The 18,018-nt window shown below is 38.9% G+C and overlaps 1 protein-coding gene across 1 annotated transcript in view; it reads left to right on the top strand.

The window, feature by feature from the left end:
* PIAS1 (protein inhibitor of activated STAT 1) overlaps positions 1-16,107 on the top strand; it is a 142,142-nt gene extending 126,035 nt beyond the window's left edge. Inside the window, exons 9-14 of the mRNA XM_066342833.1 lie at positions 1,930-2,090; positions 4,967-5,097; positions 6,141-6,321; positions 10,666-10,808; positions 11,470-11,507; positions 12,092-16,107. Coding sequence (XP_066198930.1) covers positions 1,930-2,090; positions 4,967-5,097; positions 6,141-6,321; positions 10,666-10,808; positions 11,470-11,507; positions 12,092-12,385 — 948 coding nt within the window. The 3' untranslated portion in view covers positions 12,386-16,107. The remainder of the gene's footprint in view (positions 1-1,929; positions 2,091-4,966; positions 5,098-6,140; positions 6,322-10,665; positions 10,809-11,469; positions 11,508-12,091) is intronic.
* Positions 16,108-18,018: the final 1,911 nt, after the last annotated feature.

The following is an 18,018-nucleotide window of genomic DNA, read 5'->3' as shown; positions in this document are numbered from 1 at the left end:
CTGTCTCTCTGCCTCCCCTCCTCTCACTAAAATAAAAAAGAAAACAAAAGCCCATGATCTTATGAAATAGATGCTATTTTTAACCCCATTTTACCAAATTGAGGCTCACAGAGATTAAATAACAATTCAGAATTCACAAGTCAGTAGTGGGGCTAGGATTCAAACCTAGGTAGTCTAACTGCAGATTCTCGTGCAGTGCTGCATACAGCCTGTACATACTCCCTAACTAGCGCCTCCTAAAATTGCTCTCCCTGCACAGCCGATGTCTTATCAGTCTACCAGACCATCATCCTGCTGTAAGCAGGTACATTTCCAAATGCCAAGGATATGGAGCTGAGTCCAATGTGCTTCTAGTAGAAGGGGACACGCACGTAAATAAATAGTATAGTCATGCAGCATAGAGTTGGAAGCACAGAGAAGATAGCTGTCAGTTTTCTCTGTCTCTCTTCTGTTCATCTCATACTGTAAATTGGCATTGCTCCCTTTTCATAAGTTTATAGCACATTTGTGTCCTTTTTTTTCTTCTTCGTCTCTACATCCTGTTGAAGTAAAGAGGAAATGGTGTTGCTTTAGAGATAGAAAAAAGAGGCCAGAAAGGTTAAGGGCCTTTCCTAGAGGCACAGTAAATCATCGGTACCAGAACAATAATTTAGGGCCCCAAATGACAGTTAATTTCCTTGGTAGAGTAGGAAATTGCACATTTCCCTGAAATTCTCTAAACCGGGAATCTTTTCCTCTTTATTTTCCTCATTTAGCTCATAATCCTTTTCAAGCCTTTACATTTTCTAAGCTCTCAGATATGTGGAAAGCCTTTTCCTGGTAGTCACCAAATAATGTGGTTATTGAAAATAGGTATACTACAGGCATACTTCAGAGATATTGCATGTTCAGTTCCAAACTACCATAGTAAAGCAAGTAGTAATCTTTTTGCTGGTGGATGATTTTGTCTTCGATTTGTAGAAAAACGCACATTTGTGAAGCACACAATAAAGCAAAGTGCACTAAAACAAGGTATGCCTGTATATGGCCATTGTGGCCTCTGGGGACCCCGCAATGGTGATGCAATTGTACAGAACAAGGTGTTCTAAAGGGAAGGGGGTGGTGATATGGCAGCTCCCTGTGGAAGGTCTCTGGATAACTTCTCTGCCTTGGGCCAAAGCTAACACCTCTGGGACCAGATGAAGCAAGTTTTATTGTACATAGGACAGACTCAACCTGTGTCAGCTTAAGCAACGTTTGCAAGAACAAGAAGATAAAGTCTCATAAAATGCTGGAGGGTGCTAGAGGTCCAGAGATATTTGCTGACTTGCCTGTGATGGTGCCCAGTGAGAGAGGAAATAGCATGCACACGTTTTGCTTCCTTCTCAGAGCTTTCATTTGACAATTAAGTCGCACATTGTAGGGAATGCTTGTCCATTTTATTTTGACTTGTGAACTACTATCATTCAGATGTCAGGTTGATAGTAAATGCCCTTGTATCTGTCTACTTCAGTAATTAATAAGACATTCTTTTTTTCTTTCTCAAATCCCTAGTGAAATTATTTTTAACTGTTTTATATCAGAAATTACTTCTAAGAATTTGGTAGAAGCACTTTCTCCAGAAAAATGCACATACTTAGGAATTTTTACATATTATCTCAAGGAGTTCATGCCCCCCACCCCAGAAGTCTTATCTATGGGCTATAGAATGAGGGTAAATAACCCTTGCTATAGATTTCTCATTGTGTTTAGTATCTAAAGTAACTAATTTTTTAACCTATAGATATTTCACATGAAAATGTGTTCAGTATTCTCTCATATTGATGAAAAGTAAACTATACATATTTTAAGTCAGAACACATATATATTGTGCTTCAGGAAATTCTTATTAAAACTTAAATTTTGAGTAACAGTTGCCTGACAATTTACTTTTGTCTCCCTTTTTTAAAGCTTGGTAAAATGCGGCTGACAATTCCATGTCGGGCCCTTACATGTTCTCATCTGCAGTGTTTCGATGCAACTCTTTATATTCAGATGAATGAGAAAAAACCAACGTGGGTTTGTCCTGTCTGTGATAAGAAGGCTCCATATGAACACCTTATTATTGACGGGTATGTCAATTCAAAAGTTTTCCTTATACCTTGAAATGGGTTTGTTATCTATCAGTTCATGTTTTCTGAGTTACATATTTTTAGGATTTTCATGATTCTAGAAATCAGTGTTTTTCAAAGTAAGTAATAGTGTGAATATTTTATCTTCTTAGTGTGGTGTCCTCTTGTTTTGGAAATGCTTGCTTGACTGTCAGTGCCTCCTGACATTTACTATTTAAGCACAGTGGTTCCAAGCAGGTTCTGCTTACACCTTTTCCTCATATGCAGACCTCTATCCCCAGACATGCAGACCATATTAAAGAAAGAATGAAAGAACTGTGAAACTGTGGTTAATGTAAGCTCGCCAAAAATTGAGCTTCTTAGTAGAAGTTAGCCTGTTCTGGAGATATTTCACATCCTTTTCCCTCCTATAAGGGCTCCTAAAACTGATCAACATGCTGAATGAATAGCAGCTTACTTTATTTTTCTATCTCCTCTGAAATACATGTCTTTGTCTTTCTTGTCCCCCTTCAGCATCATAAAAATTTATTTTTTCAATACTCCATGTTTTATCTGCCCTACCAGACATCTTGGAATGTTCCTCTAAATTTTTCCCTATTCTCTAGCCCCCTTTTTTGCCAGTGAACAAAAAGAAATTGTGAAAAAGAGAATCTTGATATTTCCTGAATGCTCTAGCAAAACACGTAAGGCAACTTTATCTATAGTATTTAAGGAGACCTAGGAGTCTGAAGGTGTAACATGAGGAATGGAATCCATTTAGCAATACAAGGGTATCCCAGAGCTTGAAAGATATTAGACCAATCCTAGAGAGAAGTAAACTTATAATTTAATGTTTATGTTTAATTTTTCATAGATAACAATGATCACTAATAAATCTGAATTGAAAAATAATATTCTACCAACTCTGTATATTATATTTAGATCCCCCATCGAGATATTTCTTTGTTATTCTTAAAGCCATATATATATATACACGCACTTAAAGAAAAATTGGAAAATTAAAATATTTTGTGGTATGTTATTTTCATAGTTGTGATTGTACAGTATTAATATTTTTTGATTGATTGATTTTTAGAGAGACAGAGAGAGGAAGAGACAGGGGAGGAAGGGAGAGAAAGAGAAGCATTCATTTGTTGTTCCACTTAGTTGTACACTCATTGGTTGCCTCCCGTAAGTGCCCTGACTGGGGATCGAACACACAACCTTATTGTTTCAGGACAATGCTCTAACCAGCTAGGGCCTATCATTGATTTTTTTTTTCTTTTTTTCTTTTTTTCTGAAGCTGGAAACGGGGAGAGACAGTCAGACAGACTCCCGCATGCGCCCGACCGGGATCCACCCGGCACGCCCACCAGGGGCGATGCTCTGCGCCTCCAGGGCGTCGCTCTGCCGCGACCAGAGCCACTCTAGCACCTGGGGCAGAGGCCAAGGAGCCATCCCCAGCGCCCGGGCCATCTTTGCTCCAATGGAGTCTTGGCTGCGGGAGGGGAAGAGAGAGACAGAGAGGAAGGAGGGGGGGGGTGGAGAAGCAAATGGGCGCTTCTCCTATGTGCCCTGGCCGGGAATCGAACCCAGGTTCCCCGCACGCCAGGCCGACGCTCTACCGCTGAGCCAACCGGCCAGGACTAATTTTTTTTTATCCAGTTTCATTTGACATTATAACCTAAGAATTTGACCATTAATTTTACACATTTTGCCCTGGCCAGATAGCTTGGGTGTTTGGAGCATCATCCTGAAGGACAGAAGTTGCCAGTTCGATCCCCAGTCAGGGCACATACAGGAACAGATCAATGTGCCTGTCTCTCTCTTGCTCTTGCTCCCCTCCTTCCTCTAAAATCAATAAAATAAACATTAAAAGAAATTTACGCCTGACCCAGACGGTGGTGCAGTGGATAGAGCATTGGACTGGGATGCGGAGGACCCAGGTTCGAGACCGCGAGGTCGCCAGCTTGAGCGTGAGTTCATCTGGTTTGAGCAAAGCTCAGCAGCTTGGACCCAAGGTCGCTGGCTTGAGCAAGGGGTCACTCGGTTTGCTGTCCTCCCCAGTCAAGGCACATACATATGAGAACAACTAAGGTGCCGCATCAAAGAATTGATGCTTCTCATCTCTCTCCCTTCCTGTCTTTCCCTATCTGTCCCTCTCTCTGTCACTAAATATATATATTAGTGACAGATATATATATACACACACACATACTCGTTGTTTGCAATTTTCATTTTTTTTAAATACCTGCATGATATTTATCAGGAGACTTAACGTTCAATACATGTTTTTGTATTGCTTCAGTATTAAATAAGATGTACTTATTAAAGGCAATTTGGACAATGTAAAAAAGGTATAAAGAAAAAAATATCTGGAGTGTCACCACTCAGAATTAACTTATTTGTGTAACACACACAGAATTTTATTTTTTAAATGTAGGGTTTTATTTTCTTGGCCTCTTTCCACTTTTCCCATGTTAAAAATAAAAGTTTAGCCTGACCTGGACTGCAGAGGACACCCGTTTGAAACCCCAGGCTTGTCCAGTCAAGGCACATATAAGAATGACTACTATTGTAGTTGATGCTTCCTGCTTGTCTTCTGCCACTTTCTCTCTCTCTCTCTCTCTCTCTCAAATCAATAAAATCTTTTTTAAAATGTTTAGAAACCTCATTTTTCATAGTTACAGAGTATTTCCTTGCATAAAGGTACCATACTTTAAATAACTTATTTTCTTTTTAGCCCTAGATTTTGAGAACAGATATAACTTACTTGGCCCACGTTTTTCCTCATTTATACTTGTACAAAACATAGAGGGTCTGAATGTTTTTTGAACGGTAATAATTCTAATCTTCATTTAAAATGTGATTTTCAAAGGACAAATTGTTTTTTACAGCTTGTTTATGGAAATCCTAAAATACTGTACAGATTGTGATGAAATACAGTTTAAGGAGGATGGCTCTTGGGCGCCTATGAGATCAAAAAAGGAAGTACAGGAAGTCTCTTCCTCTTACAATGGAGTGGATGGTGAGTGTTGGATTTCCAAAGGGCAGGGCAGTCTTCCTGCTGTTGTAAGGCCTTGGTTTTTAATATTAAAATGCTCAAGTTTTATAAAAAACATCAATTTATGGATAGCTCAATAACTTATTAAGTTATTGAATAAATGTTCAGAAATAGTAAAGCTCCTTTTAAACTTGATTTTGAAATTTTGTGGTATAAGATTTCAAAGTAACATAATATAATAAGTCTTTGTAAAGTCATGCTTTTGAAATGGTATCCTTTTAAATTTTTAACAGATATGGTACCGATTCATGAACATTCTTTTATTTACATTTTTTTCCCTGGCTTTTAATATGTTTTTGCTGGAGAGAGGCTATGACTTTTAAAAACTGTTACCATAACATTTCTTAAGTATATCAGGCACTATACAGGTAAACATATGTAATATATAGTCTTTGCTCTCAAACTGCTTTTATCCTGAAGTGGATGTACATTTTGATTGTCCTGGTTCAGAATTTTTTTTCTTTTTCTTCCCCGTTTTCTAAGTGACAGGAGGTGAGATAGACAGATTCCCACATGCTCCCCAACTGGGATCTACCCAGCAACCCCCATCTGGGGCCAATCTTCAAATCAGTCAACCAAGCTGTCAGCACCTGAGGCCAATGCTCGGACCAACTGAGCTATTCTCAGTGCTTGGTGCTTGAGCTTGAACCATTTGAGCCACTGGTTACGGAAGGAGAAGGGGGAGAGAAGCAGATGGTTGCTTCTCTTGTGTGCCCTGATTGGGAATCGAACCCAAGATGTCCATATGCTGGGCCAATGCTTTATCCACTGAGCCACTGGCCAGGGCCAGAATTGTTTTTTATAAAGAAAGAAAAAAAATCTTTAAAAACCAATAAGAAATAGTAATTTTAAGTTTAGGGAAATGGAACCACTATTGGTTTTCTACTCTCTGACCCCAGCAATATTGTAAGTCTACTATAACTGATAAATTAATTTAAAAGCACACTGGGGGGAAAAATGATGTTATAGGGGTTTTTTTGCCTTGTGTTTTAATCTTTTCCACACAGGATGCTTGAGCTCCACACTGGACCATCAGGTAGCTTCTCACCACCAGTCCTCAAATAAAAATAAGAAAGTTGAGGTGATTGACCTAACCATAGACAGTTCATCTGATGAAGAGGAGGAGGAGCCATCTGCCAAGAGGACCTGTCCTTCCCTATCTCCCACATCACCACTAAATAATAAGGGGTAAGTGCAGAGACCTTTAAAAAGGTCATTGTAAAAGTTTTGCAAATAGGACTAAAAGATTTGCTAAATAAAATGATTATACATTATTGAAAAACTTACCTTAGCAATCAAAAAATAAGTTGAATTTTTCCCAGATGTATGATATTCTTAAGGGGTTGGGATAATGCATTTAAGTATCATTTGGATATAGTATTCATCGTAACAAAAAATGGTCCTAGTACAGTGATTCTCAAACTTCAGTCATCAAAGTCACCTAAAGCAGTGGTCCCCAACCCCTGGGCCGTGGACCAGTACCGGTCCATGGGCCATTTGGTACCAGTCCGCAGAGAAAGAATAAAGAACTTATATTATTTTCATTGTATTTATATTTAAGTCTGAACGATGTTTTATTTTTTAAAAATGACCAGATTCCTTCTGTTACATCTGTCTAAGACTCACTCTTGAGGCTTGTCTCGGTCACGTGATACATTTATCTGTCCCACCCTAAAGGCTGGTCTGTGAAAATATTTTCTGACATTAAACTGGTCTGTGGCCCAAAAAAGTTTGGGGACCACTGACCTAGAGTGCTTATTAAAACACACATTGCTTCCATGCCCTCCCCATGTCTGATTTAGGTATAGGGACTGAGACATTTTATATTGATAAATAAGTTTCCAAGTGACTCTTATGCTGCTCAGAGGATTTTTTGTTATTTTTGAGAGAGGAAGAGAGAAGGAGTAAGGGAGAGAGACATTGGTTTGTTGTTCCACTTATATATGCATGCATTGGTTGATTCTTGTGTGTGCCCCAACCAGAGATTGAACCCTCAACCTAGGCGTATCAGGATGATGCTCTAACCAGCTGAGCTACCTGGCCAGGGCCATAGGATTTAGAACATTTACTCAATCTGGAAAGTGTATGCTCTAACTCTAACCCTAACTAGGGTTTTTCAAGAAGAGCAGAGCAAGGAAGACATGATAAATGCTTTCAATCTGCCTCAGAATGTTAAGGCTGGCAATGAAAGAAGTCTAAGACTTCAAAACTGAATTACCTTTGGTTGTGCTTCAGTTCAGTTCATGCAACACTGTTACCTACTTTATGTAAGACACCCTGTGCTGAGTAAACGTGCGTGATAATAAAATGAGTAAGTACAGTCCTAACCTTAAAGGGTTTAAGATTTTGTAGAAGATGGTAAGACAAGTAGTTAACTAGTTGTACTTGAGACACATTGGGGATTCTCAGCAAAAAGACTTCATGCTTTGCCTAAAGCACAGTTGTAGCTCACTAAAGGTTATAAATAGATGTGCCCCCTGTTGAATATACAGTATATCAGGAGAATTGCATAGCCTGTTTTAACTCAAAAAATCTCCTTCCAACAAACAGTAGTGCCTGAAGAAAGAGTGTAAGTGAAAGAAGGAAAATCCCCAGAAGGCATTGTTGCAGATTTCAGGGTTTAAGACAGAAGTTAACACCTGATCAAGAGCAGGTTTTTCTGTGCTTGGAGTCAGTTTATTTTCAGGTTTGGTATTATTTGATAAGATAAAATGATCTTCTATTTGAATATATTTGTAGTTACTTGAAAGATAAAGTTGTAACAGTAAAAGTACAATCATCATAAATGTAGCTCCTCATTTGTTAGAGGATGTTTACTATTGCAGAAATCTTCATAAATTAATCAAGCATAACATAGGTTGATATTTTCACTCTAGAGAAGCTTATCTCAGCATACAGACAGCAATAAAGACATTAAAAGCAGTATTATTAGGCCCTGGCCGGTTGGCTCAGTGGTAGAGTGTCAGCCTGGCGTGCAGGAGTCCCGGATTCGATTCCCGGCCAGGGCACACAGGAGAAGCGCCCATTTGCTTCTCCACCCCTCCCCTTCTTCCTCTCTGTCTCTCTCTTCCCCTCCCAGAGCCGAGGCTCCATTGGAGCAAAGTTGGCCCGGGCGCTGAGGATGGCTCTATGGCCTCTGCCTCAGGCGCTAGGCAACAGAGCAACCCCCCAGATGGGCAGAGCATCGCCCCCTGGTGGGCATGCCGGGTGGATCCTGGCCAGGCGCATGCGGGAGTCTGTCTGCCTGCCTCCCCGTTTCCAACTTCAGAAGAAAAAAAAAAGCAGTATCATTAGTCTAAACAAAATGAGTATTTAAACACTATTTTAAACCCTATTTTATGACCATTTTTTATCTCTGATTATATGGAAACTATACAATAATTTTATTGTCTGATTACATTTTTTTCCTTAAAGGAAACTTTTTTGAGTATTTAGAAAGCTAATATTTTTTTGAATATTTACTTTGCTGTTTCTTCAAAAATAGCTTTGTTTATTATATTTAGAAAATTACGTTAGATGCATTAACTGAGCTTCCCAGTGCATAATTGAACCCAGACATAGTATTTTCCAATGCCAGATCTTTCTCTATTTTCAAGATAAAACAAGCAACCTAAAAGTTTATGACATTGTGAGAAGAATAATATCATATTCAGCGCTAGTGGCCATTTAGCAATAATTACTAGCCAGTAAATAGAAGCCTAAAGCCAGCACATTTCATTTGTTATTGTGTTTTATAGAGAGGGGAATGCATTTCAGAATGTTATCACAAAATTGAAAGAAAAGGAGCCAGGCAGGAATTAGAGGGGGGAAGAAATCAGTAAATATACCATACTTGGCTGTCTTCAGCTAGTGAGTGTTTGGTATTCATCCAGAAATTTCCTTGGCTATTTGGTATACCAAGAGATTTTCAAAGCCTAGCATTTCATCTGCCTTCTTTCTTGTGATCCCTTAGGCATTGTCAGAGAAGACAGCTAGTGGAAACTGGTACTTTTTATAGATGTAAGAGGTTTAATTGTTTCCATTAAATGGAACATTTTTTTATGAACAGGTGAAAGTGTATTTTATGCTTCTGTCCTATTCATAAAATGTGGTAGGTGGTCATAACTAGAACTCCATTCCTGGAAATCCAACCCTAGCATATTTTGAAATATTCTGTACCATTGAAATGGCATCTCCACACCCCACATACTTTACAGGAAGTTTTAAGAGCAAATGATAGTCTCTTTATGCCTTTTTTCCCCCCTATAATTTATATATGCACCTATTGGCCTCCTAATATGATCCTTGTGTTTGCACTCAGGGCAATTAGAATTCTTTCTTTTTTCAGAATCATTTCAGTTCTGAGAGTGGCAGTGTTAAGCAAAAGGGAAGAAAGAAAAAACTCACAAAGACTACTGTGGTGATTGTGGGGATTTAGGAGTGTATAGGGGGATGGTGATGAAGGAGACTTGACTGGGGGGGCATGGACACACAATACAGTGTACAGCTGATGTACTGTGCAGTTGTGCACCTGATACCTGTATAATTTTGTTACCTAGTGCCCCCTAATATATTTAATAAAAAGAAAAAAATTATCTCAATTCTTCTTTTTCCCTCCTTTCTGTTTTTTTACCCAATTTTTGGTAAGAAAAACTTATTTGACTATTCAGCTACTTAAACATTTCACTCTTATTTCAGAATCCTACTTTTTGTTCTTTTTCCTTTTTCCATTTAATACTGTTCTTCCTTTAAAAACTCACCACACCTGTTCATCTTGGAACATCTCTTTTCCTTGTCTTGCTGTCTTTGTTCATTCAGCAGGTGTTTTATATAGTATATACTGTGCTGGTGACTGTGCCAGGCACTGGATATACCAAGATAAATGGTGTCTAGTTTTTGTTCCCATAAAGCTTACAAAACTTAGGGCAGTTGTTAATTCTTCACTGCTCAGATTGCTACATCCCCCAGTCTTGTCTGTATGTATTTTTTGTGCAAGGACTTAAGTATGCTTTTTACTAGTCAGCACTCCAGCATTAATTTTTAAAAGGTTTCAGAATCTCCTCTACTGTAAATACCTTTCACTCATAGCCCGTTGAAGTAACTCCACCATGCCTTCCCCCTCCATTCTGAAAGTGATGATGGTCCTAAGACAGCGTATGATTTATGAATATTGGATACCACTGCAGCCATTCGTTTCTCCCAGTAATCTCTACAAAGGGCTATTAAGTATACAGACTATTTCCTAATACAGTCAGCCCTCTGTATTGCAGGTTCCGCATCCGCAGTCTGGTTGGTTGAATTCACGGATGCGGGACCTGTGGATATGGAGAGCCAACTAAAGCACTTGAGCATTCCCCTGGAACCAATCAATCCCTTGTGGATACCAAGGAACAACTGTAATTATATATAACAGTCTAACTTATATATTGCTTTTCTTTTGTTTTTATTTCTAGCATAAAAGCTAGAACTCATTGTGAGATGTAGCCCCTTTGTTTGTTAAACTTAAAAGTTCAAATGACTCATGAAAATTATGCTAACCTTTCCTTCTTCTAGTATTTTAAGTCTTCCACATCAAGCATCTCCTGTATCCCGCACCCCAAGCCTCCCTGCTGTAGACACAAGCTACATTAACACATCCCTCATCCAAGACTACAGGCATCCTTTCCACATGACACCCATGCCTTATGACTTACAAGGTGAGTCACTGGTTCTTCTATACTGTCACATTGCATTACGAATGCCTTTGATTTATATAGTCTCCTTCTGGGTACATGTAAGAAAGAATAAAAATGTTGGGAAAACGCCCTTGGACCTGCGGAGCTGTTCATAAATACAAACCCAGTTCCTTGTTGGTGCTCTCATCAGCAGCCAGTGTTGTGGCACAGTGGTGAAGCCGATGCAGTGATCGTTAGGTTTGGTAACTTCAAAGTAGTCTACAAGTTGTTTTTGGATGACTTCTTATATGCTGACTAGAATTTTGATATTTATTAAATTATTTTTTGATCCTTGAGTCCAGGGAATGATGCAAGAGGCATTATGGGTAACTATGTTGTATTATCTTTTAGATAAAAGTGATGGTCAGTTTAAGGGGTCACTGCTAGATAACAGCAGCAGTGGCCCAGGTCCCACAGAATAAAGCACAGCGAGGATAAGTCATGGCTAAAGCTTGGACTTCAGGCTTAGAGTCTCGAGATGGGAGGGATGTAAAACATTCAGCCCAACTCTTCATGTTTAAATAAGATTCTAAGTAAATTAGAATTAGCAATTAAGATTTATATTTGTTTTTGAAGTATTGGGGAATTAGAAGAGTTTTTTGGTTTTGTTTTTTAAAATTGAAATAATTTTTTTCTCCCACAGGATTAGATTTCTTTCCTTTCTTATCAGGAGACAATCAGGTATGTTGTATGAAAAACAAATACTGCTATTGTTTTATATTAAAATGTTTAAAAGTATAACATGTAGTCAAGTGAAAGAAATTTCCTTAGAAAGTTCAGAGCTGTCATACCCACTCCTGTATTGTTAGGGTTTTGAGAATTTAGATGAAAATCCCTTTGTGAGGTCTGTGCCTGAGTTTATAGCAATAATAGTATCTATTTGGTGGTTTCCAGTTCTGTTATAGAAAGAAACGGGGCAGTGAATCATGTTGACTGAGAAATTCTTGGCCAGATGTCTCCATAAGAGAAAGAGGGTAGACTGTCCTCTTCGGCTACTTCCAAGCGGATGCCAATTTAGAAATAGAATTTTGAAAAATGGTTGCAATACAAATTAAAACAAAAAATAACATTTTTATGTTTCAGGTTCAAAAATGTCTCTTAGGATCAATAATGTTATCTCATAAGGCCATTTGATTTTGCAAAATGTTTCATTAAATATTTCAGAAACACCTGATCCTCAGAATATGTTAAAGCTAGGACTGTTCTGCTGAGAAGAGAGCTTATGGTGTAAAGTATAACTGACCTTCGTGTCTTTCCCTGCCTAGCATTACAGCACCTCCCTCCTGGCCGCTGCAGCCGCAGCAGTTTCAGATGATCAAGACCTCTTACACTCGTCTCGGTTTTTTCCGTATACCTCCTCACAGATGTTTCTCGATCAGTTAAGTGCAGGAGGCAGTACTTCTCTGCCAACCACCAATGGAAGCAGTAGTGGCAGTAACAGCAGCCTCGTGTCCTCCAACAGCCTAAGGGAGAGCCATAGCCACGCCGTCGCAAACAGGAGCAGCACGGACACAGCGTCCATTTTTGGCATCATACCAGACATTATTTCATTGGACTGATTTCCTGGGCTCTGCTGCTCTCATCCACACCCCAGATTAAATGGACTTGGCAGAAAGAAGAGAACTTTGTGCTATGTTTTACCTTATTCTGTTTAGAAAAGTACACAAGCGTGTGTTTTTTTTCCTTTTTTTAGGGAAAAAAAATTAAAAGAAATGTACAGAGAACAAAACTATATTTTCAGTTTTACTTTTGTATATAAATCTAAGACTGCCTGTCTGATAAAACACTTGTAAAAAAAATAAACCAAAAAAAAAGGAAAGAAAAGGAAAAAAAGACAAAAAAACAAGTACCCACAAACCACCTTCAGTTCAATTTTTCTGGATTCTGAAGATTTTTTTCACCATTTGTCCTATGGTTTTGGTTTTATTTTACTTCAATGGCATTATTTTATTTGCAATAACAGAAAAGGAATTGCATGTATGAAGTTTTAAATTGTGGGCTTTTCTTTGTTGTGGGAGGGGCTAAGGGGATAGTTTTAATTTCCATTTTCTAAAAATGACAGACTTGGATTCTGTTTGTGTGTGTGCATACTTTATCCAGCCTTAAGTTATAAATCTCATCTATCCCACTGCATTCCCTGTGTATTTTCAGGACATAGCTCGTGGGTGTGTGTGTTCGGTGTGTGTGTCTGTATTCTTTCGTCGTTACTGTTCCTTCTCCCGAGTTTGCATTCAGTTGATAACAGTTGCCTGCTTTTTTCAAAGTGCTTTGAAGGTCTTGAACTCATGTAGGAGCATCTTTATTGCCTATCCCAATTGCATGTTTTACCTTATTCCATCACAGATTCTCTTATTTGCTAGATACCCTGAGAATATGTTTCTAGAGATTGGAGTAAAGCTGTCTGGGTAAGGAGTAGGCTTAGCAGACCTGTGAATAATACACTTTAGTCTAGTTCTTTATTCTAAATCTGGATTGCCAGTATTAAGTACTTAAACCAAGTCTGTGAACACCTGCTTTTTTAGCCACAGGGTAACAAGTTTTCATGTAAGATCTTCATACCAAAGTAGGAAGTAAAAATAGCTTAGGAAGCCCTGTTGGGTGCCTTGTGCAGCTGACTGAGGTAAGGTTACATCACCTCAAAAATAAAAGAAGAAGAAAGTCAATTATCCTAAAAGTATATTCTCTTCAGAAAATACAATGTACCACACATGTCAGTCTGTAGAGATCTGCTATCTGATCAACAGCTGGAATTCCAAATGAGCTTGATTCTTACTCATTTTACTCTCTGGTAAATGGTTCTGAGTGTACTTATTTTCTTAGCTATCTTGTTTAATTTTTTTTCTTTATCTTTTAAAGACGAGCATGACATAGGAAAGTCAATTTCTTTTTCAGAATTCATAGATCAGTCTGATCTAATTAATAATGGAACATGTAAATATATTGAGAACTGTTTACCAGGAGATGAGGGTTGGAGGGAAGGAAAAGTGGCTCTCCTGTGTTCCAAAATCTTCATCAGAGAAGGGATTGCATTCTCAAGTTAATAACTGAAGGTATGGGAAATTCTTTTTAGCTGATTGAGAGGTTTAGCAGGTTTTAACACAAAAGATAAAGAAGGGGCAATAACGATCACCAGTTTTCCAAAAGACTGGGTTTTTGTATTACAACTGTTAACGTTCTCAGTTGATGAAGGACAACCTTTGTGTATAAAATTGTCATTTGAAACCTTACAGTGGTAACAGAATGACCTACTGTAATCCGGGTAGACTTCAAGATGGCTGTATCTTTGGTTATATGATAAAATTAATGGTTCACATGGCTATGTGGCATCTAAAAATGTTTCTTACAGCATCTCTCTGCCACTAAATTGTTGACTTGAATTTTGAAAAACAAGTTGGTGTTGATATGTATATGTGTGTGTGTATATATGTATTTATAGACAGGTGTGTGCGTGTGTGTGTGTGTGTGTGTGTGTGTGTGTGTGTGAGAGAGAGAGAGACAAGTGAGTTCCATAGTCTTCCCTGACGCATGTGTATTCCACACATATGGCTGAGTTAGTCACTAAATTCACAATAAAAAAAAGACTTATTGGTTAAAACAGGAAAGTTTTTTAATGAATCTAGTGTTATGGTGAGTAAATACTTTCAGGAACTCTCACTGCCATATTAACCTAGGCTAATATGTAGTGGTATCATAATTTGTGTCTAAATTTGGGACAGAAATTACTTAAATTATGGGGAGTAACTTCTTATTTCACATTGCAATAGGAAACATTTCTATTAATTCAACTACCTAAGATAACAATGACTAGTCTTTTCAATTTCTGGTTTTTGTTTTTTTCCTGACGTCGTTAGTGGTCTCAGAATTCTGATCAATAACTTTGTGTTGATGCTGAATTACAAACTCTTTGAATGATCCAGTTGGAAACCCTTCCCTCTACTTTGTTCAGCCCAGTTTCAGAGAGGGTTAATTTCCCCTCAGTGTCCTGCATTCTACCAACCCACGGGAAGCATAGGTCATAGGGAGAAACAAATGTCTAGCTAGTAGCTTTGGTCTTATTTCCCCGGGAGAAACTAACTGTTCATTTGTCTCTTTATTTTAGTCCATTCTACTCTGAGTTTGTTCCCTTTATTTGTTGACTTTTCAGAATGTTGGCATTAGTAGTAGCCATTACTCTGTTGTTCTCATGGCCAATATTATTAGACTTTCATGATCTGTAGTAATTATTAGTAGTCGTGCACTGCATCTTTATCTTCTAAGTTTTTTTGGAAGCACATAGTCGTTTTATCTCTTTATTCCTTAGCCCAAGGTCCCCCGCTCCCCCGTGACAACAGTGACATGCTGTTTGTGGACAGAGTGATTCTCAGACTCTTCAGGCAGGTTGTCACCATCCCTCTTGCCTTGGCCTCTCATAATTGGTGTGCGTATGTCTGTGTTTCTGTACAGTACTGTGTGTGTATCACACAGGTTTGCTAAAATAGCTATTTGACTAGCAGGGTTGAAGTGGCTTTTAGTTATTTTGTGGGCATTATTGGACACATCTTTTTCAAACAATCTGAACTTTAACCATGCCACACTTGGTTGACTAATTTATTTTGAACATTAAAGTTTTTCTACTATATTAATTTAGACATTATCACAATTCTGTATCATTATCAACTTAGGAAATAGTCACTTAAGCTTCTGAAGAATGTGATATCTTGGTAGATTTTTCTTTGAGTCAAATGTCTGAAACGGAATGAAAATATATCCCTATTTTAATTTCTAATTGTTGAAGGAACATTCTTTTTAAACAGTTCCAGTTTTCAATCTATAAAACACTTCAGGACTTTAGAGCACATTTGAAATTATTTTAGTAAGTTTTTTTTATCAATATATGTTGAATTCTGTTTTTGTTTTTGTTTTTAACTTAAAAAAACAAACCACAAAGCTTCGATTTCAGAAAGCGGGAGGGAGAATAGCTGATGGTCCCAGAGTGTGCTGCTGTTAATTGTTTAATTAACAAAGGGGAAAATGTATATAAACAGATATAAAAGTTACCATAAATTCCATAAACTTAAATCTGTGATTCATTGCCTTAAGACTTTCTCTCTTAGAATTTCCATACCGCATGCCAAACCAGTAAAATGGCTTTTAAAAGTGTATAGTAGACCAATGTCAGTTTGTATAAAAGTACCAAGTGAAGATATTTATTACATGCATTGGAAAAAAATTGTTTACCTATTGAATGTTACCTGTTTATGTAGAGCTCTTTAGATGTAATAAAAGAAAAGCCTTCAGTTAATTTGTCTTCTGTAAACTACACTGCTGGGTATACAAGGGGACAGTCGCTATGAGAAAAGCGATACGCTTTGTGCTTCCAAAGCACCTTTCATCCAGAGATTTCAAAGCATGACAAGTAATTCTTTTGCAACATGCTTTGAGGTAAGTAATGAATGTACAGCCATCCTTCCCCTTTCTTGTTGAAATATGACTAGATTTGTAATGAACCACAGCATCTGTTTAGTTTTAAATCTGTTTAATAATCTGCAATTTTTGAGAGCTATGAGCAGAGTCGCCTTTTTTGTAAACAATACTAGGTGCTGGGTAAACCAGCTGGAATTTCAGGAATGAGCGTAATGCCTGAACATGGGGTGATGGAAAAGCCTTTCCTGGGATAGAGGTTTAAATCAGACACCTCACAGGATTTTAGAATTCTAGTCACTGGACACCCTTAGTTAGGGACACTGAGTCAGTGGAGAGGAGCCCCGCGTTCTCAGGACCACTCCAGGCACATAATGTGTTTTTAGCAAGCTATACTTTAGACTCCAGTTAGGTGAGTGAAATTAATAAAAGTTTTTTTATATAAAACCCCACCAGGGTCCTGGCCTGATCGCTTGGTTGGTTAGAGCATCATTCTGAAGCACAGGTTGCCGGTTCAATCCCCAGTCAGGGCACATAGAGGGGTAGATTGATGTTCCTTTCTCACTCTTCTCTCTCTAAAGTCACTTTCTCTAAAATTAAGAAAACCATACTGGGGCCATTCAGTGATAAAGACATAAAGGCTTTAAGGGAAGGTACCCTCAGTTAATACAGCACAGGCCTTCTTTGCCATGTCCCACCTTACTCAGGTATATACTGTCTAATTCTTGGTTATTACACATAAGCTATGCGGGATTTGCTTCCTAACGTCCATGATGAATTCAAAAGAGATGGTGGGCTAGGACCTTTGAACCTTGCCTGAAAGTGAGATAAAGCATTTCTCCATGGGGTGCCAACATCTAACCAGCCCTTGAGGGAATGGACCTTGACAGTAATGAAGTTTAAGTGCCTGGGCCCCTCATTGGCTCTGGCCTCTCCATGGGTCGTGGGAGTGGTCCTCCTGCCAAATCATACAGCATCAGAGCCCTCAGCCAGGTTCTGCCCCTCCACAGTGTGAGCTTCTGCTCGCAAGTTCATGTGGTTGGTTGGGCCCTTTACTGCCTGTCCTCCACGAAACCCTTCTCTACAGCTCCTAGGAATTTCTACTCCCATTGGCAATTACATTGTTGGGAAAATGAAAGATCTTTCTCGGGACCTCAGCTTGGTCTGCAGCCTCGCAGCGTTGTGAGATAGTCGCACTGAGACTGACTGCTTTGTCTCCGCAGTTTCCCTGGTGCTTGGCTCTTAGATTTGTATATAGTACCACCTCCCAAAAGACATACCTCCCTCAGTTTGGTTTTCTTTTGCTTGAGCCACTGAGCACCATTAGACAAAGCCACAGCCCAGAGGGCCCAATTTTGATACATATAAGGACGAAAATCTCTGTACTTAGAGCTCTGCCCTGTCCCCCAGCCTCCAACATGCCAGTGTGACTCCAACCCTTTTAAGGGCAGTTCTGACACTACCAGTGGATCCACAAATTTGATGATCACACAGGCAGCACCAGCCTGGCACCTCCTGGCTACATAACTCAGCTGCTTGGCCTGGAATTGCTCCGATGGGGCCAGTACCCTGACTGCTGTGTCCCAGAGCTCTTGCTGTATCATGGCCACAGCCTGTTACCTCCCCTTGTTCCTTTCCATGAATCATGGGGAAATGGCTTGAAGCCATGATCAGCTGGACTTACTTGAGCAGACCCATTCTAGTCTCATGAACCTCTGATAACAAGCCAAGGGTGAGCTGGACATTCTGACAGGATCATCAGAGAGGGCCTCCCAAGCTCGGCAAGACCTGT

Source organism: Saccopteryx leptura, chromosome 6 (assembly GCF_036850995.1).
Source record: "Saccopteryx leptura isolate mSacLep1 chromosome 6, mSacLep1_pri_phased_curated, whole genome shotgun sequence".
Taxonomy (NCBI): Eukaryota; Metazoa; Chordata; class Mammalia; order Chiroptera; family Emballonuridae; genus Saccopteryx; species Saccopteryx leptura.
This window is presented reverse-complemented; position numbering and strand designations above follow the sequence as displayed.